The 26827-nt window shown below is 43.8% G+C and overlaps 1 protein-coding gene across 2 annotated transcripts in view; it reads left to right on the forward strand.

The window, feature by feature from the left end:
- The window catches only part of SRPX (sushi repeat containing protein X-linked), a 93678-nt gene that overhangs the window by 53269 nt on the left and 13582 nt on the right, over window positions 1-26827 (forward strand). For both annotated transcript variants that reach the window (XM_031445493.2, XM_031445494.2), the window contains 6 exons: window positions 1416-1607; window positions 2989-3165; window positions 12182-12308; window positions 15339-15460; window positions 16187-16366; window positions 18007-18140. In XM_031445493.2, coding sequence (XP_031301353.2) covers window positions 1416-1607; window positions 2989-3165; window positions 12182-12308; window positions 15339-15460; window positions 16187-16366; window positions 18007-18140 — 932 coding nt within the window. The remainder of the gene's footprint in view (window positions 1-1415; window positions 1608-2988; window positions 3166-12181; window positions 12309-15338; window positions 15461-16186; window positions 16367-18006; window positions 18141-26827) is intronic.

The following is a 26827-nucleotide window of genomic DNA, read 5'->3' on the forward strand; positions in this document are numbered from 1 at the left end:
TTTAAAAATGTTAGCACAAACAGACTATATGTGTAAACCCCAGAAGAAGGAAACTTTGCTCAAGGGAGGCCTGTAGGCCTAGTGGAAGCTCCTACAAGTCTGTATCCACGTGGTCAAATTTAATCAGCTCTAGACTAAGCCTGGGGCATCACTTTTCCCCAGAAAGTGCAGGGAATATTGCTTGAGTCCCAACTTTAACACCCATTTTCAGCTGTCTGCAAAACAGTATAGGATGAAAATATTAGCCAAAGGAGATGTGAAAGCATAAAAGTTAAAAAAAAAAAAACAGTCTATGCATGAGACTTGGACATAACTGTTGGTTTTCAGGGCTGAGAAGCAGCCAGAAACGCATCCTCAGAATAGAATTCCTAGGAAAGTCGAACAGCGAATTTCCTCCTTCCTGGCCACATGATGGCGCACGAATCCCACTCGCTGAGAGCTCACAGGTGCTGGGGTGGAGTGAGGAGCTGGGCAGCTGTAGGGAGGGGGTGCCTGTTCATGGCTTGGAGAGCCCGACAGGCTAGAAGGAGCTCGTTTCCGGTCCCCACTGATTATGCACTGGCCACTCTGGGAACTTTCGAGGAGCTAGTCTTGCCCTACTAATTTTATGGCTCTCAGCGAGCATCTTCCAAAGGCCCAGGGGAGGGGTTTGGATTTATTTGTGTCATCCTAGCTGTGCTCTGGGCAAGTGTGAGGCCAAAATCATAACACCCTGGAACTTTGCCATTTGAGAAGGGTGTCCTCTATTACCAAAATGGGACTTCACTGGGGACATCTGAAAAGGGAAGTTGTCTCCCTGTGGGAAGCAATTGTTCTGTGACTGTCCAAATTATATCCTATGGCAAACCCCTGGAAATTGTAGCTTCCTTAACATTAATGAAGATTGTGTTATGAGTTTTTACAGTGAATATGATACAGACTTGGAAGAAAATCTAAATTAACCAATTATTGACTGCCCTGCCACTATGTGAGATGGTTGGAGTTAGAGTTCACAACAGTATCAGTTGCCCTCAGGAGAATTATTAGTTAAGGGAAATACTAAAAAGAACAGCAAGCATTTATTGAACGTTTACTATGTGCTAGGCACTGTGCTAGGCGCTTGATATGCTCCCCCTACCCTTGGTCCTTATAAAAGCCCTATGACATAGGTAGAGGTGCTGACTCAGAGAGTTTAAGTAACTTGTCTAAGATCACGTAGCTATTAATGGAGGAACCTGGACCCATGTTCACATATGTCTGACACCTAGTCCCATGATCATAACCCTTCCACTGAGAGACACCTTAAAAGACATGGGGCACTATCTGGAGGTTCAAAATCTGGAATGCAGCCAGCCAGGGGCTTTGAGAATGAGGGGACACGTTTTCTGAAGGTGTCACTTTCTATTTCTCCTCTCCTTTGTTTCTGCTACCTGTAGACGCCCCGTGGTGCTCCCCCATCAAGGTGAAGTATGGGGATGTGTACTGCAGGGCCCCTCAAGGAGGATACTACAAAACAGCCCTGGGAACCAGGTGTGACATTCGCTGCCGGAAGGGCTACGAGCTGCACGGCTCTTCCCAGCTGATCTGCCAGTCAAACAAACGGTGGTCCGACAAGGTCATCTGCAAGCGTGAGTAGCCCAGCCCCATGTTGGGACCCCAGGGCCGATCAGGACCAAAGTTCTTTTGCTCTGAGACCAGGGAATTTTACTCAATGTTTTGTGGTCTTTGATGAGAAAAAGTCCCCTTGTGAGCAGAAGGCAGTGGGTTTCTAAGATACGGCAGAAGTGAGATGATGCGCATCAGACAGAAGGGTGCGATCAGCTAGCTGTTTGGAAAGGGGGAGAGAACAGAGGTTTGTTTAGCACAGAGGTTATGTCTGTTCAGTAAGTGCCGGGCCCTGGAAAGGTGTTGGGGATTTAGAAACAGGACACACAGGCTCTGCCATCAGGGGTCTCACAGAATAGCATCAGAGACCGCGGGCAGGGTTGTAAACGGAGGTAGAAGTACAAGAACGATGCTACGCCCCAGAATCCCGGCAGCAGAGACAAGCGCTCTCCCAAGGGGTAGAGCTTAGGGAGGCAGGGGAAGAATTACTTCAGAAAGATGCTTATTCCTTGAAAGGCAGTGCGCCTCAGGGGAGAAGACTGGAAGAGTATTTCAGGGGCTGACTTTTAGCTTCAGGAAAAGTCAGATCTCATTTGGGAAACCGCAAGCGGCACAGCATTGTTGAAGCACATTTTAGATGCCAGTGCGATTCAAAACAGCTGTGGTGACGGAGCACCTGCTGTGCGCCACGCATTTCACATGCATGCAACTTTTTTGTTCTGTTTTTGTTTGTTTGTTTTTCTGTTTTCAGTTTCATTAGGTAGAATTATTACAGTTTGACTGCACAGATACATTATATTGCATACATACATGCAAGTTTTGCAACAGCGCTATTGATGCGGGCGCCATTACTTTATAGTTGGGGAAGCGGAGGCTTGGAGCTGCAGCCGTGTAATGACTGCAGTGGACATTTTCAGCGCTTCCCCAAGATGTCCCTGAACGCCTTTCTACCAGTTCTGCGTGTCCATCCCCCAGCTCCTGAGCGCTTTGCTCTTAATGACTTGCACTCCCCAGAGCTCCCCTGTTGGATCAGGTTGAGGCTCACTTCGCCAGAGATGCCCCCTAATCTGGCTTCGTCCCTTCCCCTGTCCTGCCTCCCCCACCCCTCACTGGGCCCCACTGGGAGCATTTCCTTACTAAACCACCGGCACACAAATCCTGGTCTCAGCGTCTGTTTCTGAGAAACCCAGCTGAAGGCAGTGGTTTAGCTGGGATGGCAACCTGAGCTAGTCTGACGTGAACCTTTGTGTCCCTTCTGTGTGACATGCAACCACCCATTGTTTCTCTAATTCTATCCATTGTATTTCAATTCATTTTTCACCCTATGCTTTCAGAGTTTCTGGACTCTGAAAGTCTGTGGACAAAAACTAAGAAATGCTGACTCTCTGGGTGTCTCTTTTTCAGAAAAACGATGTCCTACCCTTGCCATGCCAGCAAATGGAGGGTTTAAGTGTGTCGATGGTGCCTACTTTAACTCCAGGTGTGAGTACTATTGCTCACCAGGATACACATTGAAAGGGGAGCGGACAGTCACGTGTATGGACAACAAGGCCTGGAGCGGCCGACCAGCCTCCTGTGTGGGTAAGAAAATGTCACCACTCTCAGAAGGCACATACTTGGGAGGAGCAGGGGGTTTCCGTACAGTGGATTTTTAAAGAAGCATCAATATCTTGTGCGTAAAGCGCAAGCACCCCGTTAGGCTTTCTGTGGCTCTCTTCATCCCTACCTCTCTGGCTCAGCACGGACCTAGCCTCATCACAGCTGATGGCTTTCATTTGACTTTGTCTCTTTCTTGGCTTGCAGTTGAGGCAGCTGGAGGCTGGCAGAGCTACCGGGCAATCCCACTGCTTTAGTTCAGGGATCTGCCTTGTAGCATTGAGCAGAGGTGGTGACGTTTGTTGGCCAGTCGGGCAGAGAGCATCTGTGTGTCTCAGCACACAGACGTAGTTCCTCTGCTGTTGACCCTGGTAGTTAGCAAGCGCTCAGTTTGCTACACTGGAAAGGATTTGGCTGTTTTACCTTGCTGTGGGTGTGTTGAGCAATGGATCTTAGGTGTGGTCCAGGTGTGGTCCAGGGAGAGGCAACAGAAACCCTGGAGCTCTTTAGAAAGGCAGAAATCTTGGCACCACCCCAGACCTGCTGAATCAGAAACTGTGAGGATGGGGCCCCTTTCGTGCTTTGAAGAGCCCTCCTGGCGATTCTGCAGTGCTTAAAGAGAGCCACGGATCTAAGGCTGTGCTCCTCCAACTTTAAACGATGCCAGGGAATCACCTGGGAACCTGGGGGAAAATGTGGATTCTGATTCAGCCGATCTGGGTTGGAGGCTGGGATTCTGCTAGACCACGCTCTGGGGCAGGGTTTCTGAAACTTGGCACAATGGACATTTGGGGCCAGAGAATTATTTGTTGTGGGGTCCTGTCCTTTGTTCTACAGGATGCTCAGCAGAGCCTTGGCTTTTACCCATTAGAGGCCAGTAACACCTTCCCCCAGCTCCCACTTACGACAACCAAAAATGTCTTCAGACATTGTCACGTGACCCCTGGAGGAAGGAGGAGGGAAAGGAGAAAAATCACTTCCCCACTGAGAATCACCCGGGTAGGGTCAATAGATCCCTACCCTGGATACTTACTAGAATCACTTGAGTATCTTTTAGAACCTTGCTATAGCTTGGTCCTACCCTAGAGATTCTGATTCAGTCAGCATGATGGGGGACACCTGGAAGAGGCAAGTGGGGTTATGAAAGCTTCCCAGGTTGGGGGAGGGCATAGCTCAGTGGTAGAGTGTGTGTTTAGTATGCACGAGGTCCTGGGATCAATCTCCCATCTACAGATGAGGCCTGAGAGGCCACCTGACTTGCTTGACATTGCATAGAGCTACGCCTATGTCTCCAGGCTCTCAGGCTCAAAGTTCCTGAATCCAGAGACAGCTCTGGCACTGAGGTGCCAAGGCTGCCGGCCACACCTGCCCACGCTCCAGGAAATTGTTCAGCTCAGTCTGCTAAGGTGCTTTACCCCGAGGACTGCTTCCTGACTGCTTGGTGTCTGGGGCAGATACTTCAGGAACGAGACTGAAACTGGATAGTACCCTCTGGGGGCAGATGTGCAACAACTCCTCTGGCCTTGGTGTCTTCGTGATGGTACCACTGTCTACTGTCTCCCTTGGCAGCATCAGCCATTCTCTGCAGTTCTGTGGTTAATGAGCTACAGCCAAGGGACCTGGGCCAAGATATGAGCAAAACTCTTCTATATTAGTCACAGCCTGGACCACACCTTGTATCCATTTGACACCAGGTCCAAATAACTACTCAGATAACCGACTCATTTATTCCAGGCTTCTCTTTTTCTAGGATTTAGGTAGGAATTTAAATTGATCAGTAATTGGGAAAACAGAAACCATTCTAGGTATTTCAAACAGAGGAGAATTTAATACAGGGCACCGGTGACAAAAATCTAGGAAGAGCCGGAGGAGCGAAAGAGGAAAACCGCTGTTACCAGAGATCGGTTACAGCAGAAAGCCATACCAGCCAAGGGCTGGGGGAGCAGAAGTGGGCTGGTAGTGCTACCCAAAGTCCGTAAGGCCACCCTCGATGCTGACATTTCTGTAACTGACACCATCACTGATGAGAATGAAGTCAGGAGCCCAGGACCCCCTCACTGATGCTCCTACCAGCAGCATAATGGCTTCCACCTTCTCCCGGCCTTCTGTTCTCATGGGAGTGCCTCCCCTTGGTAAACCTATCCGGCACCCAGCTGGCAGCAGGAGTCTGAGAAATATAATCTTGAGACTTTCCATCCAGGCGGTAAAGAGGAGATTATTATAGGAAAACTTAGCACCAACAGAATATTTGGCACAGCGACCTTTTTCTGAGGTTTTGGACATCTCCCGCTGAGTCACTGTACTTCTCAGTCAGGAGAAGACCGCCCTGCCCAGCCCGAGCAGGTAGGGTAGCTCTGAGGCTGTGAACTCCTGACATGCTCCTTTTGAAGGCTATGACCTAAGGCCAGATGTTCAGGTCACAGTCGCTCCTCACAGATCTTGCTTTTACTGTCTCCCCTGTGACTTGGTAGGTGCAAGCTAGCTCTTCAAAACAAACCATCTCCCCCCCCCATTTCTGAACCTCTCTTCCCTCACAGTGGAAGGGGCAGCGGAGACGGGAGAAGAGGAGAGCTCACAAATCCTCCTGCGAAGCGAGCATTGGCAGAAGGTCCTCTAGGGATCACACTGTTCAGATGTCCAGATGGTGCACAATAATGGAAAGAAATTGCTGATTGTTCTCAAAAAGCAACAAGCATATCTTAAGCTGGACCAGATGGGCCTGGAACCTTCCCAGAGGGAGAGAGAAAGGACTAAGGAATGAACCCCCATTTCAGGGGATTTATCTTAGATTGGGCCAGGGCAAGGTTCAGGCATATCTTGGGGGAAGGGGTATTTGTGCAGCGAAGGGGAAGTGGTGAAAAGGGGACCCGTGAGCCACGGGAGAGCATTGAGCTCCCAGGAAAGAGAGAGAAACTGACAAAGCAAGCAGGCGATTCTTTCTTTGATTTTGTGACAGATAAGCTAGAGTTTGTCCCCAGTGAATTTTCCTCCAGAGATGTCACTGACTCTTTTGGCATTAAAGGGATTTAAATCAGTTTAATGACTTTGTTTGTGTGTTGGCAGGGCGAGGGGGTCCCTGAGCATAGCTCAGAGCCTCAGCCTAGTTTCGGGGCTGACACATGGGGGCCGAGCAGTTCCCAGATGTCCACACAACTTGAACGGTGCCTCTTGGCATGAGCTGTGTGCAGTGCTGAGCAGATCGTCCCAGTTCTGCTCCAGATCTGGAGGGAAGAGAGAACACTGGGCTTACTTTTGACTCTGAGGTGGTCAGTTCTGTGGTCTGGCTAATTTGAAAGTACCATGAGTTAAAATTAATTCTCTTCTGCCGACCACACTCTGGCAGTGGAGTCAAATCCATGACTATTTCAGGAACAGACACAGAAATGTCAGTGCAGGACTTAAAACATACTGCAAATTGCAAGAGGGTAAAGTATTTCGAGAGCCACAACTTCCACTGATATAGAAAAAAAGAAACCTTAGACTGGAACAACTATTGTTTGGGCCGGGGAGATATTTTTTCTTTCTTTCCATTTTTAGTTCTTTTTGGTTACATCGGCATTTAGATAGAACAATGGACAGTTAGAATTACGAGTCCTCATCTAGAGACCAGATTTTGAGTAGACACATGATCTCTCCTGTAGACCAACACTCTTTCCTGGGCCAAAAGGGGAAGAGACAGAAATTCAAGAAAGTTCAAAACCCATGGACAATGAAAACCCAGTAAGTATCTTTGGACATGCAGAGAGCCCCATTCAGTTGGGTTTTTTAAAAATGTTTAATTATTTTTATTTATTTTTTTAATGGAGGTACTGGGGATTGAACCCAGGACCTCGTGCACGCTAAGCATGTGCTCTACCACTGAGCTATGCCCTCCCCCCTAATTGTTTTAACAAAGAACAATGTACAAACCAACATGGTTTTTAGAATTGCTCAGCTTGTTCTTATAGTTCCTACAAAATAGAATAGTTGGAGAGTTAACACAAGTGAAATTCTGGAATAAAAAATACTCTCTGAGATTTCAGATATGCAAATGGATGGAATACTTTTCTGGCTTCCCAGCTATCTGCCAGCTGGGTTTACCCAGTGACCTATAAGGAAGTTTGCTGGGCATGAATAGCATTATTTCCAGAGATTCAGTTGAAGATAGAAACATCGTGGGGCTAAGAGTAGATTTATCAGTGCATTGTTGTATGCTGCATTGCTGTATGCTCTTAAATCATCCTAATTTTTTCCTGGGTTGACAAATACACATTCTTTTGCAAGCTTTTAGGAAAGTAGCTCCAGCTTTGGAATGATTTGATTGTTTGGGATACTGCACCACTTTTTACCTGGCAGGATTTGCTAGTGTAAACTGAACAGGTCGACTCTTAGTGGCCCTCTCTAATATAAACATATCACCAATGAATTTTTAGTTTGGCATCTTTCTGGTGAAGACAGTGACTTCTGATTGTGGAGTTCATTGCTTGTCTTCTTGACCCTTGGCCACTGGGGAGAGTTTGCTAGTATCTTATATGATGCCGCAGAAATGGAACCACTTTCCAGAGACATTTACAAGGATTACACTCCAGCTGGGGGAAGCAAGCAAGCGGGCAAGGTTTCAGTGTCCGGGGTTGTACTGCCTTGGCACTCCCTCTCTTCCTATGCCTCGTGAAACGACCGCTTCCTTCCTCCATCACCAGCTTCAAACTGTTTTATGTTTGTATCAGTAATCTATTGCTGTACAACAGACTACCCAAAACTTAGTTCATTCAAACTACCACGTTATTGCTCATGTTGTTTGGCTTAGGAATTTGGGCAGGGCTGGGTGGCGACAGCTCATCTCTGTCCCACATAGTAATGGCTGAGGTGCCTGACTGAGGGGCTGGAGGATGCAAGAGGGCATCACTCCCATGTCTGGCATCTCACTCCGAGGTGGCTCAACTGGCTGGCGTTGACTCTCTTTCTCTCTCTGTCTCCCTACATCATATCTCATTTTCTCCACGTGCCCTCTCCAGTCAGATAATTGGACTTCCTTAGATGGCAGTTCCAGCTTCCCAGCTCATGCACATTCAAAGTGGAGTGGAGGAGGTGGGGGCAGGATATAGCTCAAGTGGTAGAGCGCATGCACAGGATCCTGGGTTCGATCCCCAGTACCCACTCTAAAAATAAATAAGTTAAATGAACCTAATTACCACCCAAAAATAAATGAATAAATAATAATAAAAAATGTTTTTAAAGTGGAGTGGAGGAGAAAGAAAAAGTGGAGGCCCCCTCCCCACATACACACCTTTTTTTAAAAGCACAACCCAGAAGTTGCACACATTACTTTTTCTCACAACCGGTGGGACCCACCTAACTTCATGAGGCCACATCAAACTTCAGAGGAGGCCGGGAAATACAGTATTCTTTCTGAAAGGCCACAGACCCAGGGAAACTTCTGCGCTAAAAGAAGGGGAATCAGAGAGCGGGTGAACAACCACTGGTCTCTGCCACATAGACTATACAGATTGAGAGGAAGTTGGTGTGAAAGATCAAAGGCTAAAAGAAGGGAGAGAAACAGCAGTTAAAAAGCCAGTTTAGCAGGGGAGGGTATAGCTTAGTGGTAGAGTGCATGCTTAGCATGCATTGGGTTCAATCCTCAGTGCCTCCATTTAACGAAAAAACTAAATAAACAAACCTAATTACCCCCCCAAGCCCTAAAGTAATTAATTAAAATGTTTTTTAAAAGCCAGTTTGAATGGGTTGTGGAGGACATCAGAGAGGAAAGGGGTATTGAATGGAGTCTGTTTGCTGTGAGCAGCTGTGACGGTCCTTTACTGAAGATAAGAATGTCATCTTGCCCTAGAATGAGGTGGAGAAAGAGAAGAAACCCCCCACCAGGTCAGGCAGTCTCAGCCACACGTCACTGTCATGTTCTGAAACACCTTTTCATCATACCTCTAGTGGTCACCTTCAAACACAGGTCTCCTGGAACCTGGAAAACGTTATTTAAAGCAAACATTTTAGGATGCAGTTAATTTATAGCCTGAGTTTAAAGGTTTTTTTTTTTTTTTTCCTTCTTAATCTGTTGGCCAGAACATTGTCCTTTTGGATCTCTTTCTTATTTCTACCCTCTAACTGGTTAGACGTGTTAAATATTCCCCAAGTATATAGTTTAGCTTCTCAGATAAATAGTAGTTGATACAGCGCGATATATTGGTTTCTGACATTTTATATGCAGAGAGGGAACTAGAGCACAGAGGAGGGACACAGTTTGTCAAATGGCTCCAATGAGTGGGGCAGAGGCCAGGATTTTCAGGAGAGTTGCAGGGTTTCCACACAGTAACTGGCCCTGTAGGCATCCTGACTCAACAGGGAATCGTGATTATGTTTCTATAGTAACTTTGTTTATTTCATTCATGGAAATTTATAACTTCTAAAAAGCAATGATGGCCACGGCTGTGTAATAATAGGCTTAGGTTTCTGGAGCATCTGCCGAAGGGCCGGCCAGCTGGTCTCATCAGCTGAAAGACAGGGTATGATGCTTGAGGATGCAACAGAACTGAGTCCTGCTGCCGCTCTTCGATGACTTACGGGGAAGCTAGAGCAGGCGACCACGAAAGAGCGTGTGTGCGGAGGATGGAGGAAAACACTAGGTCAGCAGCAGGCAGACACACGGAAGGGTTCAGCTTATTAAAATAATTTTAAAAATATGTGATCATGTCTTAAAATTCCAGACCACAGAGAAATTCCAAAAGAGAGGAAATATTTCCCAGTCTAGAAATGAGGATGAGAATAACAATGCTCAGTCTAGTGGGTGGTGGGGAGAAGTCAATGAAATAATGCAGGGATGGTATCTAGCATGGGGTGGGCATGTAGGAGGGTTCAGTAAATATTAGCTATTATTTTTAGTGATTTCTTTCTTCTAGTTTCTGATTTGGAAGAGCAGTGCTTTTGAAAAATTAGGACAGTTTCGACTGATCATTGTTAGCTGTCATAAGCTGACTTTGGGAAGCTCTGAGACTCTTCACCCAGATAACCTCATTTGGAGCGATGTTTGGTCACAGTGTCAGTATTCCCAGTTTATATGAAAAAAAAAAACCCAGCATATCATCCAGATGTTTAGTTTACATGACACAGAGCCTGACAGTGTCTTCACTCTGACAGTGTTGCTCCAAGAAAATACGGTAACACAAAGTAATTCTACATTGAAATCTAGCTCCTCTCCTTGGCTGCTCTCTTTTTGATTTAAATTTTTTAAAAAATGCTTTCCAATTATGAGACTGCCAGCAGAGGGCAGGTACTGTATACTTGTCTTTCTGATTCACCCCAAGCTGTGAAATGTTCATCTGAATGATAAAAGTATGTCTTCTATCACCTATCATAGTAAAAAAAGAAAAGGATTATTTTAAAAAGCTTAGCAACTGAAAGTAGACACCTCTAATACATTTAAAGCAGCTTCCACTTCACCATAGCATTTAGAAACTTTATCAGTTCCAAGAAGCCTATTTTTTCACATTTTAATATCCCAGAAATTAGGGTGCACCTCACAATTGATAGTGAAGAAATACGGTAGTTATTCAATTCAGGATTAGTGTATTAGGGCTGTAAATTTACACTCCATTGAAGCATGACGTAGAATGAAAGTGAATTTGGATAGCTGAGGATGAAATTGTTTAACAAATTGTTCATAATTTCTTACCCTAAATACAATGAGAAATTGTTAGACAAGATGGAGGAGAAAGTATATGAAGACTTGACTTGGCGCATTTCATCTCTCAAAGATGTTTGTGATTCAGAGTCTAATGACATTTCATTTTCATTCAGGTTGTGGTAGCATTTAAGTAATTACCAGTTGATATATAAAGCAGTGCAAATCTAAATGTTGTTCATTTACTGTGTCTGCTTTAAATGCATTCTCTATCTGTTCAGAATCATCAAGTAGAATTTGCCCAAGTTTGAATTCCCCCTTGTGATTTCACTTTAGCTATGATAAGGTGAAGTTTACCCAGTAAGAAACTGACATCTCACTTACTTCTCACCCTTATTATCAACCCATCCTTGATAGTGAGGGGACAGACATTCTGTTACCAGGTAGAGAAATTATCTGGGGAAATTTTGGAGGCCTTTGGATGGCCAGAGCCAAGGTAAAACTGCTGTCCCCAAACACAAAAACCATAGATGTGGTCCAGTGGCGGTTGGAGGGGAGCATGGACTCAGATCATTGTTTGTTTCCAGATACTGAGGAGTATGTTGGAAATAGACATAGCCAGAAGAGAGAGAGCTTGTTCCAGGGCAAAGTGCTCTAATTTGGGTTATAATTTACATTATTTATATGCCTGGCCTTAAATAAATCACTTATGCTCTCTGAGCCTTAGTTTCCAGATCCGTTAAATGAGAGCATCGCGTCACTTCATTAAGCCTCCATGGCACTTACTTTTACCTCACCTGGAACAGTGCCATTTCCCACCTCATATCATATTTCATGTGTGGCAACCTAATGCCCCTAATAGACTGTAAACCCTTTGAGAAGCACGGGATTCTCTTGCCTTTGTGCATGCCCAAACCCAGCAGCTGGGATGATGCCTTGGGGAAGGCAGGTACTCACTAAAGATTTGTTGCCTTGAATTTACTCAAACTAGATGATACCTAAGGCACCTTTCCCTAGTATTCTGTGATGCTGTCTTTAAAGCAGGAGGGACTCACTGTGGCTGAATGACTTCTAGCTGGGTAACTGCCATGTTGCCAAGTCAGCAGGCAGGGTTTTGAAGCATGGGGAGGAAGTTGCCGTAGCTAATAAATTACCTGACAAGACACTTAGCAGGGCCAGCTGATGGCAGGTTTAGTGGCGTGCGGGTGAGTACTCAGTCTTTAAAACTCAACAGGCGAGATGAAGCGAGGGAAGAGAAATACAGAGCGGGGAAGGAGCCCTTCAGAAATGGGGAGCACCGAGAGCTTTGGGCATGCCAAATGCTGGGTGCCGGACTTCAAGTTGACAAGATATTTCTTGATGATGGTGAGAATGTCCTGGTTATATTTTCAGATATGGAACCTCCTAGAATCAAGTGCCCAAGTGTGAAGGAACGCATTGCTGAACCCAATAAGTTGACTGTCCGGGTGTCCTGGGAGACCCCCGAGGGAAGAGACACAGCTGATGGCATTCTCACCGAGTAAGTGCAACTTGGCAGCTTGAATGATGCCTCCTCTTTTATGTGAGACGTTCACTACCCAGAGTGAGGACGTGTATCTAGGCTGGTCTATTTATGCTTTTAGGCTCGGCACAGCCCTCTTTCAGCCATTCCTCATTCATTTCTTTATTTTTCTTCACCATCTGAAATAGTGTATATTTTACTTATGTATTTGTGTATGGCCTGTCTCCGCTACAATATGTTCACGGCCATATCCCTAATGCCCAGCACCATGCCTAGCACGTAGGTGGTTCTCAGTAAATATTTGTTGAAAGAAAAAAAGGAAGGGAGAAGGGGTGGTGGGAGGAAGAGAAGAGGAGGGACAGAAGAAGGAAGAGGAAGCCAACTGGTTCATTCAGGGATAGACTCACCCCCCACTGCCTGCCAGGGGCCTGCCCGAGGCCGCCCTGGAAAGCCTCTGCATCTCCCAGGTTTGAGCCCAGTGCTGCCCTGCCTGGTCCTCTGTGAGTATGGTTTAGTGCAAAACTTTTCCATCCCTTGTTTTTTGGCAACTGCTTCTTTCAAAACTTTTGATCTTTAATTAACTTTTTAAACGTGTGACCACATTGAACCCTTAAAGACACGACTTAAAAATAAAAAAAGAGGTGCCTCCTGCCTTCTCCCCCCCACCGCCCCCACCTCACCCCCCACTCTCCAGGACCAACTGCATTAATAGTTTGAAATCCATCCCAGATGCTTTTAAAAATGGGTGGTTCCCTTTGGTGAAGTCCAGCTACATGTTGTTCTAATCTAGCATCTGGTCCTGCGCCCCTGCAACTATCTGATCAGACTTCATGTTCCCTGAAGGCCACTGCTTCATGTCAGCACATTCACATGCATAAAGTTCATGGTCTTGTTAGACCTCCTCACCGAGTTTCCAGCTCTGGACGGAGAATACCTCTGACTTACCCCCAGATGAGCTATACAGCAGGGAGAGACTTTCTAGAATCCTCTCAGCCCCGGCTGGGCAAGAAAAAACATTTTTAAGCAATTATGAGTGATAATAGAACATTTACAAGGAAGAGGCTGAGTCTCTCACCCCTAGCAGGACATTTTGTTCCTACAGCCTGATAATGTTTTCCCAGTGCACCGTCTAACTTAGAGAATCTTAGTTATGTGCCCCCTTGTAACTCCTCAAGGTTAAAGTTTAAGTATTAAGAAAATGATTTATTTGCTGTCGTATACACACATCACAAACCCCTAAGGAGAAACTTTAGGCAACTGGGATTAAAAAAAATAAGTCACCGTTGATATAATCAGGGATTGGGTTTTAAATCTCTGAATCTTTTGGGACCCAGCACAATGCCCGGGCCCAGCCCTAGCCCATAATAGGTTCTTAGATTTTCACAACAGCGACTGCTATTGAAATCCGGTGTAATAAACACAAAATATCAGGTCACTAGATGATTCTATTTATCTGGCAAGGCTATTCCCCTTGGCATTTTTGTGGGTAACCGGTGTGTTATGGGTAGAAGTGTGACATTTGTAAAGAGCATCGCAGCAGCCCCTGGCCCTCCGTTCAGAGCAGCTGTCCGCTGCCCGAGTTCCGCTGCCCGAAGGCTGGAGCAGGATGCTGTGGGGCGTGCCCTCCCGCAGAACGAGCAGTTCAGACGAGGCCGTCTTGTCCCCTTCTCAGCAGTCGCTTGGCCTCCTTGCTTCTCCGGCATTTCTCTTGTGACCCCTTCCCCCATGTCTTTTGCAAGCTCCTGTTATATAGTCGCCTTTTAGGAGGGAAGGTTCTAGTGTCAAGCTGAGACCAGGGCTTCCAGTGAGTTCCCTTAGTTACTCCTTATGACTGTTATTTGCGTGTCACAGATGAGAGTCCCCAAGAGGTTAGCAGCGACTCATATTGGAAGTATGATCCCTCTCAGGTTCATCTGCATTTAACTTGTGCTTCCTGAGGACCTTAAAGCATCTAAGGACCAAAGTGACACGTCTCTAATGGTGGGATTTCTGGCACTTTCCTAACACCCCTCACTTCATACTTGTAAACAACTACTTTGTCCTCCTGAGTGGAAGGTTCTCCTCAATGGTGACAATGATAATGTCACATGCCCCTTATTAACCAATATTCTCATCACTCCTAAGAAGTGTAGAGAGAAGGGAAGGTATCTATCTGTTGAAAAGCAAACACAACCTAGGATTTGCTCATGTTGTACCTATAGACGTTCCTGTCAGACAGCCGAGAAGAAAGACGTGGGAGTCACCCTTGCTGTGTGACCTTGGCGAGTTCCTTGATCTTTTGGTGCCACAATTTCCTCATCTATGAAATGGAGATAATAATGCCCACCTCATAGGGTTGTTGTGAGAACTGAATAAATATATGTAAAATGCCTAGAACATGCCTGACATGTGTAGTTTATGTACGTGCAAAGAACAATGGTGATAATGATTTATTATAATTCATTACTAAATTATTAAATATTATTAATCATATTAATTATTCTATTAATTATTGCATATTAATATATTATTTTAAATGACTAAATATTCTTAAGTGATAATAATTTATTATTATCATTATTAGGATCACGAAGGAGTCACAGTGAACTTGCCTTTTGGTCAGGAAAGGTCTCCACTCACCCAGACAGAAAAAGCAGAGAAAGTTGTAGCGCCCCCTGCAGGTCCAAATTGCCAATGACAGCTTGGACTACCCTTTCAAATGATTATCCTCACAGAAAATACAGATTCCCCCGTGGAACAAAGGCAGGATGGGGGGAAGACTTGGGCCCTGGGTTCTTAGCCTCTCTCATCCTCTGTTCCACAATCCAGCAAGAAAAATAAATCAAAACTTCCCAGGAATTGGGGGCTTCCATTTTCTGGTTTCAAACCGCTCTTCCAAAACAGAGAAAAGCTCAGAAAATTCTATTCTTTGAGAAGTGAAGTGGTGAAACGGGCCTAATGGCTGTCCCTTGGTTTGTCTGCATCTTTGATCATTAGGCTCATCATGGCCTAATTATTGTTACACCCACAATGATCATCTTTGGTGTTTCTGATTTTTCCCCCTTTAAGCGTTATACTTAAAGGGCTACCCCCAGGCTCACATTTTCCGGAAGGTGACCACAAGATCCAGTACACAGTTTATGACAGAGCTGAGAACAAGGGCACCTGCAAATTTCGAGTTAAAGTAAGAGGTAAGATGACTGCTTATTGGCTTTTTTTCTCCATAAGAGCAAAGGGAAGCGGAGTCTCCAGCAAGAACCCAATGTGAATGCCCCAAACCGGAGGGATACTTGCCCTCTGGATTAGCCTCTGCTGATGAGGCTGGGGGGTGGGTGCCGTCCTATTGCCTGAATTTCACAATCCAAATCTGGATGAGGTTCAGTGCTGGCAGATCATTTAAGGAGTCTGAGAGAGCAGTAGGCTAGTCCCACATGAGCCCACAGCTGGCTTTCCCAGGAGAATATGATTCAGTAACTTTTCCACCCTGGGCCTTCAGTGACCAGCTAAAGTCTGTAAGTCCTTCTGTGAAGGAGGTTAGCTTGGTCCCCTAGCTTGGGCCACCAAGAGACAATGTTCTCGGTGTTCCAGAAGCTTTGGTATCTAAAAAAAATGTTTTTAAGGTTTATTTTATGCCTCATGGTTTGGGCAGCTAATTACTAGCCATCTTTACTCTTTACCCTTCTGGATTCCACGTCCTCCTCTATAACACAGGGGGCTAACCCAGTTCATCTCAGTGGTCTCGTTGGTATGAACAGTGACCATTCCAAGGCCCACCCACTCCCTCGTTTCCCGGGCCAAGGTAGAAGCCGGGTTGCAAAGCTGGTGCCTCTGAACCCGCTCTTTCCCTGGTTACTCTGTGGTGGGGAGCTCAGCACTGAACCACCCCCACCCCTGCCCTGGGCTTGTGTCCCACACAGTCAGACGCTGCGGCAAACTCAACGCCCCGGAGAACGGCTACATGAAGTGCTCCAGCGACGGCGATAATTACGGGGCCACCTGTGAATTCTCCTGCATCGGCGGCTACGAGCTGCAGGGCAGTCCTGCCCGAGTGTGTCAGTCCAACCTGGCGTGGTCTGGCGCAGAGCCCACCTGTGCAGGTACGAGTGCAGTCCGCTCTCCGGCCCAGCCTGCAGCCGAGCCTAAAGACCCTTTGGCTGTGATTTCCAGGACAGGGAGGAGGGAGGGTTTCATTCTCTATCCTTTGAAAGGTTCGGTGCCATCCCTCTTCATCTGATGGGTGAAAGCGGTCCGCGAATCCCTGGGCAGCCCATCTCACCCACCCTCCTTTGCATCTGTGGATCTTCGGATTTCTCTCCTCTAAGGAGGCAGCTGGAGGTGGGAACCTGGGGCCCATTATGAATCAGCGAAGTCCTGCTCTAGGTACCCTTTTTAAAAAATGTTTTTTAAAATTTTATTTAAAAATTCCTTCCTTCTACAAGTGTAAGAGTTTTTTGTTTGTTTGTTTGTTTTAATAAAGCCAGTACACTACTGCAGACAGATACTGTAAGGCCTGCTTTGCAGCACTGGCTGGAAAGTGACGCAGACCTTGGGCACGTGGAATCTTTCCTCCTCCTGTTAAATGAGGAAGAAAATGCCTTACCTACTACTTGAGCAGTTGTAGGGATTAAACGTGGCCATCCACTGAACAGTGGAGCTGAGTGGTGCTTAGCACATGATAAACTCTCAATACATGTCAGCTGTTGCTACTGAGGAAGAAAAACTGGGCTGGGTAATGCTAACTGAAATTTGGACTAGCCAGAAAATTCTGGGCATGTCTCTTATTTCTTTCTATACTCCACTTTTTTCTCATTTCCTGGTGTTTTCTCATCTTTATGCTCCTTTAATCCCAGCCATGCAGAGTGACGTGAGAGAGAGAGGTGCATCATCAGCTAGATGCCCGAGGCTCTGCAATTTCATGCATTAAAGTACAGAGAACACACCTCTTTCCTTCCCTGTCTCGTTTCCTGAGAAAGGAGAGTAGTGCCCCTCCCCCACAGATACCCACATCCTAATCCCCAGAACCTGTGACTATATGACCTTAAGTAGCAAAAGGGACTTTGCAGGTGTAATTAAGTGAAGGATTTTGCGATGGGGTGAGTAGCGTGGATTACCCAGGTGGGCTCAATGGAATCACAAGGGACCTTATAAGAGGGAGGCGGAGCTCCGAGTCAAAGATAAGGGAAGCAGGGGTCAGAGAGGAGGGAGATCCCGAAGATGCGATGCTGCCGGCTTGGAAGGTGGGGGAAAGGCTACGTAAGAACCGAGGAATGCAGGAGGCCTCTAGATGCGGGAAGAGGCAAGGAAGCAGATTCTCCCCCCAGGGTGTCTGTAAGAGAATTTGTGTGTGTTAAGCCTCTAGGTTTGTGGTGCTGAGCGTCAGCAGCAAGGGGACACTAACACACCTCCCCACCCTCCGACCCTGCGCTTCTTGGGACCACCTTCCAAACAAACTGGGACCTCCTAGTTGAATCTTTACCTCTTAGACACAGTGTGTTGTCGTGGCCTGTGTTGAGCCGCAACCCGTAGAGAGTTTCTGACCTACCTGGCTATTTCTTTCTAAAAATTTTTTAAAATTTGAAGTATAGTTATTTTTTTGCACTTTTGTTTGTTTGGGGGGCAGGTAGTTAGGTTTGCTTATTTATTTCTTAACGGAGGTGCTGGGGATCGAACCTGGCGCATGCTAAGCGTGCACTCGACCACTGAGCTCTACCCTCCCCCTGGTTATTTCTGATTACAGCCATGAATGTCAACGTTGGCGTCAGAACAGCAGCTGCGCTTCTGGATCAGTTTTACGAGAAAAGGAGACTCCTCATTGTGTCCACGCCCACAGCCCGAAACCTCCTCTACCGGCTGCAGCTGGGGATGCTGCAGGTGAGTCCTTGCCGCGGGGGCCAGGGAGGGAGGGAGCCCTCTACCAGGAAGGGCCCAGTCATTTTACTAAAAGTAAAAGCCAGATTCAGTGCCTAATCCATTTACTGTGCGCAGCAGGAACTGGCACTTTCAAACTCCCACCATTCATTTCTGCTTCTGGGGCATAACCTGATTAACACTGACTCCCCAGAGCTAACCCAGTCTTTTTCCAACTAATGAGGTTTGTTTGTCTTCACTAAGAAGCCTAATTGACATGCCATCCAGGCCCAGCCAAAGAACAGTGTTCTTTGCCGAACCTGTTCAGGATCTGACTGGGGTGGAGGCATCAATCGTTTGTCCTAAAGGCTTGCTCAAGGGATGAGAGGCATCCAGGAGCCCTCAGGCTCCAGGTCCTGCCACTGGAAGCTTTCCAACTCTCCCAGAGCTCCCCAGAGAGGGATGACCAGCTTTTAGGGAAGTGGTTCTCAAAGTGTGGTCTGTTGACCAGTAAGATCAGCATCACCTGTGAGCTGGTCAGAAATGCTAATTCTCAATCCCCATCCTAGACCTACTGGATCAGAATCTATATTTTAACAAGCCCCCCAGGTGACTCCTAAGAACCTTAACATTTCAGGGAGGCTTTTCTGGGAAATGAGCCCTTCCCAGCTGTGTAAGTTTTGCAGCTACAAAATGAGGCAGCGTCTTTTGAGGGTGGGGGGAAACAAGCTAGAAACAGAAAGGATTGAACTAGAACTTGCTTGATTGTTGTCCTGAAGCTGGCTGAGTGGCCAATTTGAACACTAAAGAGGCAGGATGTTATCCTGGGTCGCGGACGCGGTGCTGCACTGTTTTGGGGGGAATATTTCATTCCTATATTACAGAGACTAGAACTAGGTGTTGAGAACAATCTTAGTTTAATCAAAGCCTACAATTTAAATTCTCATTTCAGCATCAAGACAACGAATAATAAAGCAGAACTTAGTGCTTATCACATGAAATATCTAAAGCCCCACCTCTTTGATCGCATTTTTTTCTGAGCTGTATACTAATAAATATGTCGATCAGGCTTTCGGCACTCTCGATCCATGAGATCTTGAGTCCCCTGGTCCCATCTTTGCTCTTTAAAAAAAAAAAAAAAGACAATGAATAATGTCTTTGTTTATCCTCTCCATGTACTTGAAGGACTTCCCATGAACTCTGAAGGGCCATATAAAACACCTTGGGCTCCTTTGATAGGAACCCAATTCATCTTTCCCCTCCATCCCTGCCACCTTACCTCCACCTTGTGTCCCCTTGTCCCAGCTAGGGACTTGCTCTTCAGGTAGCACAAGCCCACAGCACCCCATCGTGTGGGAAATTGTTCTCTTTTGTTTTTTTGGGGGGGGAGGGTAATTAGGTTTATTTATTTTTTTGATGGAGACACTGGGGATTGAACCCAGGACCTTGTGCATGCTAAGCATGTGCTCTACCCTCCCCCTCCTGTGGGAAACTGACCTTACAGGCTCTATTCCATGACTGTGCATTTCCTGACCTCTTTTTTTTTTTTCCTGACCTCTTAATTCCATGGAAAAAATGCATAAGCCAAACTGGGTTTTCCTCAGTTTGGCAAACTAGGGCTTTCATAAGTATAATTTTATTGAAACACAGCCAACGCTCAATGGTTTGTGATTCTGTATGGCTGCTCGAGCGCTGCAATGGTACCACTGAATAGTTAGACCTTCCAGCCCCACAAAGCCGAAAATATTTACTATCTGGCCCTTTATGGAAAAGATTTGCTGACCCCTGTCCTAGTCTATCCCATTCCTTCAGGCACTTGCTAAATTTATAATCAATTAGTTAGATATGTGGCATCAAGGTGTTTATATGTGACTCCCCCCGTGCTCCTTCCCCCAACATATTTACATTGAGATTTTAACCAGAGCCTTGAAGGAAAGGTTTGATTGGCTTAATGATTCAGTTAGAATAATAAAAAAGTATTTCTACTTTTTCTAACTTTTCTACCAATTCTGTCACCCCACACAGAGATGCTTCAGTTGAACTGTAGTGAAAATGTGGTGTTCTAATTTAATTCAGGAGTTTACATTTTTGCCCATTTAGTCGTATTCATCTTCAGTTACTTTTTTGTTCCCTGGTTGCCACTGCCACTCGTGATGAGACCTCCTGGCACATGGTTGAGTGGGTCACGTTCCCGAGGCTCTTGCCGAGGGCCAGCTCAGAGGGCTGGAACGTGCTCTTTTTTTAAAAAACTGAGGTATAATTGACATATAACGCTTTCAGGTGTGCAACACAATGATTCAGTACTTGTATGTACTGCAAAATGATCACCACAATAGTCCAGTGAACAGCCATTACCATACATAGTTGACAAAGTATTTTTTTCCTTACGATGAGAACTTTCGAGATCCACTCTCCTAGCAACTTTCAAATACAGTATTGTTAACTAGTCACCAGGCTGTATATTATGTCCCCATAACTGTTTCATTTTATTACTGGAAATTTGTACCTTTTGATCCCTTCACCCACTTGGCCCAACTCCCACCCCCTACCTCAAGAAAAATCATTCTGTTCTCGATGTCCACGAGCTTAGTTTTTTTTGTTTGCATATTTTTTTAATTCCACATGTAAGTGAGATCATATATTTTCCTGTTTGACTTATTTCACTGAACGTGATGCCCTCAAAGTCCATCCGTGTTGTAAATGGCAAGATTTCATTCTTCTTCACGGCTGAATAACATTCTGTCATGTCTGTCACTTTTCCCTTCTTCTTCAGTGGACATTGAGGTTGTTTCCACAGCGTGGCTATTGTAAATAACACTGCAGTGAACTTGGGGGCGCACATATCGTTTTGAGTTAGTGTTTTTCTTTGGATTACCCAGAAGTGGAATTGCTGGACTATATGGTAGTTCTTTATGTACTTTTCTGAGGAACCACCGTACTGTTTTATGTAGTGGCTGCACCAATTTACATTCCCACCTGCACTCCCACAGTGCATGAGCTTTCCCTTTTCTGCACACCCTCAGCAGCATGTGTCTCTTGTCTTTTCAATGATGGCCATTCTAACAGGCATGAGGTGGTATCTCATGATTTTGATTTGCATTTCCCTATTGACTAGTGATGTTGAGCGACTTTTCTTATACCTGCTGGCCTCCCATGTATCTTTGGAGAAATGTCTATTCAGGTCTTTTGCCCATTTTTAAATTGGATTATTTATCTTCTATTGAGTTGTATGAATTCTTTAGATATTCTGAATATTAACCCCTTACCAGATAAACAGTTTGCAGTTTTTTCCCCCATTTTGTAGGTTGTCTTTTCACATGTTGATCGTTTCTTTTGCTGTGCAGAAGCTTTAGTTTGATGTAATACCACTTGTTTGTTCATTTCTGTTGATAGCATTAGGTGTCATATCCAAAGAACTGTTGCCAAGACCCATATCAAGGAGCCTTTTTCCTGTTTTTCTTTTAATTGAAGTACAGTCAGTTACAACATGTCAGTTTCTGGTGTACAGCACAATGTCCCAGTCATGCATATACATATATATTCATTTTGATATTTTTTCCATTAAAGGTTATTACAAGATACTGAACATAGTTCCCTGTGCTGTACAAAAACTTTTTTTAAAATCTATTTTTATATATAGTGACTAACATTTTGTAAATCTCAAAATCCCAAATTTATCCCTTCCCACCCCTAAGTCTGTGAGCCTGTTTCTTTTCCTATGTTTTTGTTAAGGACTTTCATGTTGTCAGATGTCACATTCAAGGCTTTATTTAAAATTCATTTTTGTAAGTAGTATAAGATAGGGGATTAGTTTCATTTTTTACATGAGAATATTTTTTTTTCACGCCAATTATAGAAGAGAAACTTTTTGCTCCATTTCATATTCTTGGCTCTTTTGTCAAGTATTAGTTGACTGTATATACCTGAGTTTATTTCTGGGCTCTAGATTCTGTTGCATTGGATTTTTTGGGTCTGTTTTTAGGCCAGTACCACACTGTTGTGGTTAGCATACCTTTATGATGTAGCTTAAAATCAAAGTGTGATGCTTCCTGCTTTGTTTTTCTTTCTCAGGATGGCTTGGCTATTAGGGGTCTTTTGTGGTTTTAGATAAAATCTAGGATTTTTTTCCTACTTACGTAAAAATGCCACTAGCAGCTTTTCACCATTGAGTATGTTAGCTGTGGGCTAGTCACATATGGCCTTTGTTATGTTGAGGTACCTTCTGTCTATACCAAGTTTTACATTTTTTTTTATCATGAAAAGATGTTGAATTTTGTTAAATGCTTTTTCTCCATCTATTGAGATTTTTTTTCATTCTGTTAATCTGATGTATCACATTGACTGCATGTGTATGTTGAGCCATTCTTGCATCCCAGGCATACATCCCACTTGATCACGATGAGTGATACTTGAAATATGCTGCTGAATTCAGTTTGCTAGTAGTTTGAGAATTTTTCCATGTGTTTTAATCAGATATTGATCTGTATTTTTCTGATAGTGTCCTTTTCTGGCTTTGGTATCAGGGTAATGCTGGCCTCATAAAATGAGTTTGGAAATGTTCCCTTCTTTTCCTTTTTGTTTTTGTTTTTTTTTGGAAGAGTTTGAGAATTAGTCTTGATTCTTCTTTAAATGTTTGGTAAAATTCATTAGTGAAGCTATTTATTGGTCATGGGATTTCCTTCCTTGGGAGATTTTTAATTACTGATTTAATCTCCTTACTAGTAATTGCTATATTCAGACTTTCTATTCACGATTCATTCTTGGCAGTTTGTATGTTTCTAAGAACTTTTCCATTTCTTCTAGGTTGTCCAATTTATTGGCTTAGAGTGTTTTTATAATAGCCTCTTATGAACTTCGTATTTCTGTGGTATCAGTTGTAATGTCTCCTTTTGTCACAACTTAGATTTGGGTTCTCTTTTTTCCTTGGTTAGTCTACCTAAAGGTTTGTCAAATTTATATATCTTTTAAAAAATTGTTTATCTTTTTAAAGAACTAACTTAGTTTGGTTAATCTTTTCTATTGTTTCCCTATTCTCAATTTCATTCATTTCTGCTCTAATCTTTATTTCCTTCCTCCTGCTAACTTTGGGCTCAGTTTGTTCTTTTTCTAACTCCTTGAGGAATAGAGTTAGGTTGTTTATGTGGGGAATTTCTCGCTTTTTAATGTTGGTTTTTATTGTTGTGCACTTGCCCCTTACAACTGCTTGTGCTGCATCCCTTAAGTTTTGGTATGTTGTGTTTTTGTTTGTCTCAAGATGTGTTTTAATTTCTCTAATTTCTTCTTTGATCCATGTGTTATGGATTCTATGGAGAGTGTTGTTTAATTTCCATGTATTTGTGCATTTCTAGTCTCATCTTGTTTGACTTCCCAGTTTCATACCATTGTGGTCAGAAGATACTTGGCATGATTTCAGTCTTGAATCTTCTAAGACTTATTTTGTGGTCTAATACGTGGTCTATCCTAGAAAATGTTTCATGTGCATTTGAAAAGAATGTGTATTCTGCTGATGTCAGATAGGATGTTCTGTGTATGTCAGGTATATTTGGTCTATAGTGTTCAAATTTGCTGTTTCCTTATTGATTCTCTGTCTAGATAATCTATCCATTGTTGAATGTGGGGTATTAAAGTCCCCCGCTATTAGGGTATAGCTGTTTATCCTTTTAGCTCTATTAGTTTTTGCTTTGTTTTTAAGTTTTCTGATGTTGGGCACAGAAATATTTACAGCTGTTACAACTTCTGGATGTATCGATGCTTTTTATCGTTATATAATGAACTTCTTTGTGTTTTTCTTAAACCATTTTTTGATTAAAGCCTATTTTGTCTAACTATTCCTGCCTCTTTGGGGTTATCAATTGCTTAAAATATTTATCCCTTTACTTTGTGTCTTGAAGGCTAAAGTGACTCTTGTAAGCAGCATATCATTGGATGTTTTTTTTAAGAAAAATCCACATAGCCATTCTGTTTTTCACTTGGAGAATTGAATCTGTTTATATTTAAAGTAATTGTTCATATGTTTAAAGTAATTATTGATAAATAAGGACTTACTGCCATTTTGTTAATTGTTCTCTGGTTGTTCTGTGGATCCACCGTTCCTTCCTATCCTGCTTTATTGTGTGTTGATGTTGTATGGTATTATGTTCTTTTTTGTAATTACTACAGTTTTTTCCCTTGTGGTTACCATGAGGCTTACATAAAAAAATTCTTAAAAATTAATAACACCTTATTTTAAACTAATATCAACTTAACTTCAATAAAGTCCCAAGCTTGACACTTTTATTCCTCTTCCCCTTCACAATTTCAGTTTTTGATGTTACAATTTACACTTTAATATTGTGTAACTAATAGATGATTACAGTTCTGCTTATTTTTACCATGTTTGTTTTTTAACTTTTAAACTAGAGCTATAAATGAATTACATACCACCCTTACCATGTTGCAGAATCCAACTTTGACTATATATTTCCAATTACTAGCGAGTTTTACACTGTTTTTATGCTTTTATGATGTCAGTTATCACCCCTTTATGGTCATCCCTCAGTATCTGCAGGGCATTGGTTCCAGGACCTGCTGCAGATACCAAAATCTGCGGATGCTCACATCCTGTTGTCAGTCTTCTATCTGTAGGTTCCACATCTGTGGATCCTCAGGCTGTACACACAGGACGTGGTCCATGGTTGGTTGACTCTGTGGATGTGGAACCCGTGGATATGGAGTGCTGACTGTACTTTCGCTCAAAGAACTTCCTTAGTGTTTCTTGTAAAGCAGGTCTAGTGGTGATGAATTTTCTCAGCTTTTGTTTGGGAAAGTATCCTTCATTTCTTTTTCTGATGTACAGCATAATGTTTTAGTCATACATATATACATATATATATCTTCACATTCCTTTTCATTATAGGTTACTACAAGACATTGAATATAGTTTTCTGTGCTATACAGTATAAACTTGTTGATTTTATTTGTAGTAGTCAGTATCTGCAAATCTTGACCTCCCAATTTATTCCTTCCCACCTCCTTTCCCCCCTGGCAACCGTAAGTTTGTTTTCTATGTCTGTGAGTCTATTTCTCTTTTGTAAACAAGTTCATTTGTGTCAATTTTTTTTAAAGTGATATCATGTGGCATTTGTCTTTCTCTGTCTGACTTACTTCACTTAGAATGACAATCTCCCAGTCCATCCACATTGCTGCAAATGGCATTATTTTATCCTTCTTTGTGGCTGAGCAGTATTCCATTGTATGTATCACAGCTTCTTTAACCATTCATCTGTTGATGGACATTTAGGCTGCTTCCATGTCTTGGCTATTGTAAACAGTGCTGCTGTGAACATGGGGTACATGTATCTTTTCAAATTAGACTTCTCTCTGGATATATGCCCAGGAGTGGGATTGCTGGATCATATGGCAACTCTATTCTTAGTTTTTCCTTTCATTTCTGAAGTGGAGCTTCACTGAGTATAGTTTGTGGTTGACAGTTTCTTTCCCATCCAAGATTTTGAATATATCATACTATTCTCTTATGGTCTGAAAAGTCTTACTGAGAAATCCACTGATAGTCTTAGGGAGGTTCCCTTGTATGTAACTTATGTTTTCTCTTGCTGCTTTAAAAAATCTTTGTGTTTGACTTTTAACAATTTACTTACAGTATTTCATGATGTAGCCCTATCTGAGTTCAACATATTTGGGGTCCTTTGGGATCTGGATGTCTTCATTCTTTCCTTAGGTTTGGGAAGTTATCAGCCATTACTGACTTAAATATAATTTTTTCCCTTTTCAGTTCCCAAAATGCAAATATTTTTGTTGTGTCCCATAAATCCCTTAGGCTCTCTTCAATCTTTTTCATTATTTTTTCCTTTGTGTTCCTCTGACCAGATAATTGGAAATGTCCTTTCTTCCAGGTTTCTGACCCTTCTGCATGGGTGAGTCACCTTTTGATGCTCTCCATGGAAATTCTTCAGTTTAGTTATTCTGCTCTTCAGCTCTGATGTTTTTCATGGTTTATATTTCTTTGTGAAACTTATTTTGTTCATGGTTTACCTAATTTCATTTAGTTATCTGTTCTTGTAGGTCATTAAACCTCTTCAAGAGGATTAATCTGAACTGACAGTTCATAGCTCTCCATTTCCTTAGGGTCAGTTATTGGACCTTTATTACTGTACTTTGGTATCACACAGCTTTGCTTTTTCATGATCCCTGAATCTTTACACCAGTATGTATTCATTTCAGTAAGTGATCTCCTTTTGCAGGCTTTTGAGGTTCGCTTGGGCGGAGATAGCTCTAGCTCTGTTGAGGTTTCTGGCCACATCCTTGGGCAGGTGGGCCCTGCTGTAAGGGTCTGTTGAGGCAAGGCATTTGTTCGAACTCTGAGGTTGGGGGTGTACTGCTGGCTGAGAACAGCTGGATGGGACTGCTATCTTGGTTCCCTGCCCCAGTGAGGCTGTAGGATGGGTTTCGTGATTGCCTGGATTTTGGCCAGGCTTCCTAGATGCTTGGGGCTGGGTATTATACCCAGCAGCAGGTGGGACCATGAATTAGCTTCCCTATCCTGGCAAGGCAGCAGGATGGGACCCAGGGCCTGCATGGTTCATTGTCTGGGGACCCAGATCAGGCAAGAGTGTGCACTGAATATTTTGGTTAGGTGAGGCCACCAGTTTTGGTCTGCAGACAGAGAAAGCAACGGGCTGTGCTCTCTGTTCAAGTGCCACTGTAAGCAGGGC

Source organism: Camelus dromedarius, chromosome X (genome assembly GCF_036321535.1).
Source record: "Camelus dromedarius isolate mCamDro1 chromosome X, mCamDro1.pat, whole genome shotgun sequence".
Classification (NCBI taxonomy): Eukaryota; Metazoa; Chordata; class Mammalia; order Artiodactyla; family Camelidae; genus Camelus; species Camelus dromedarius.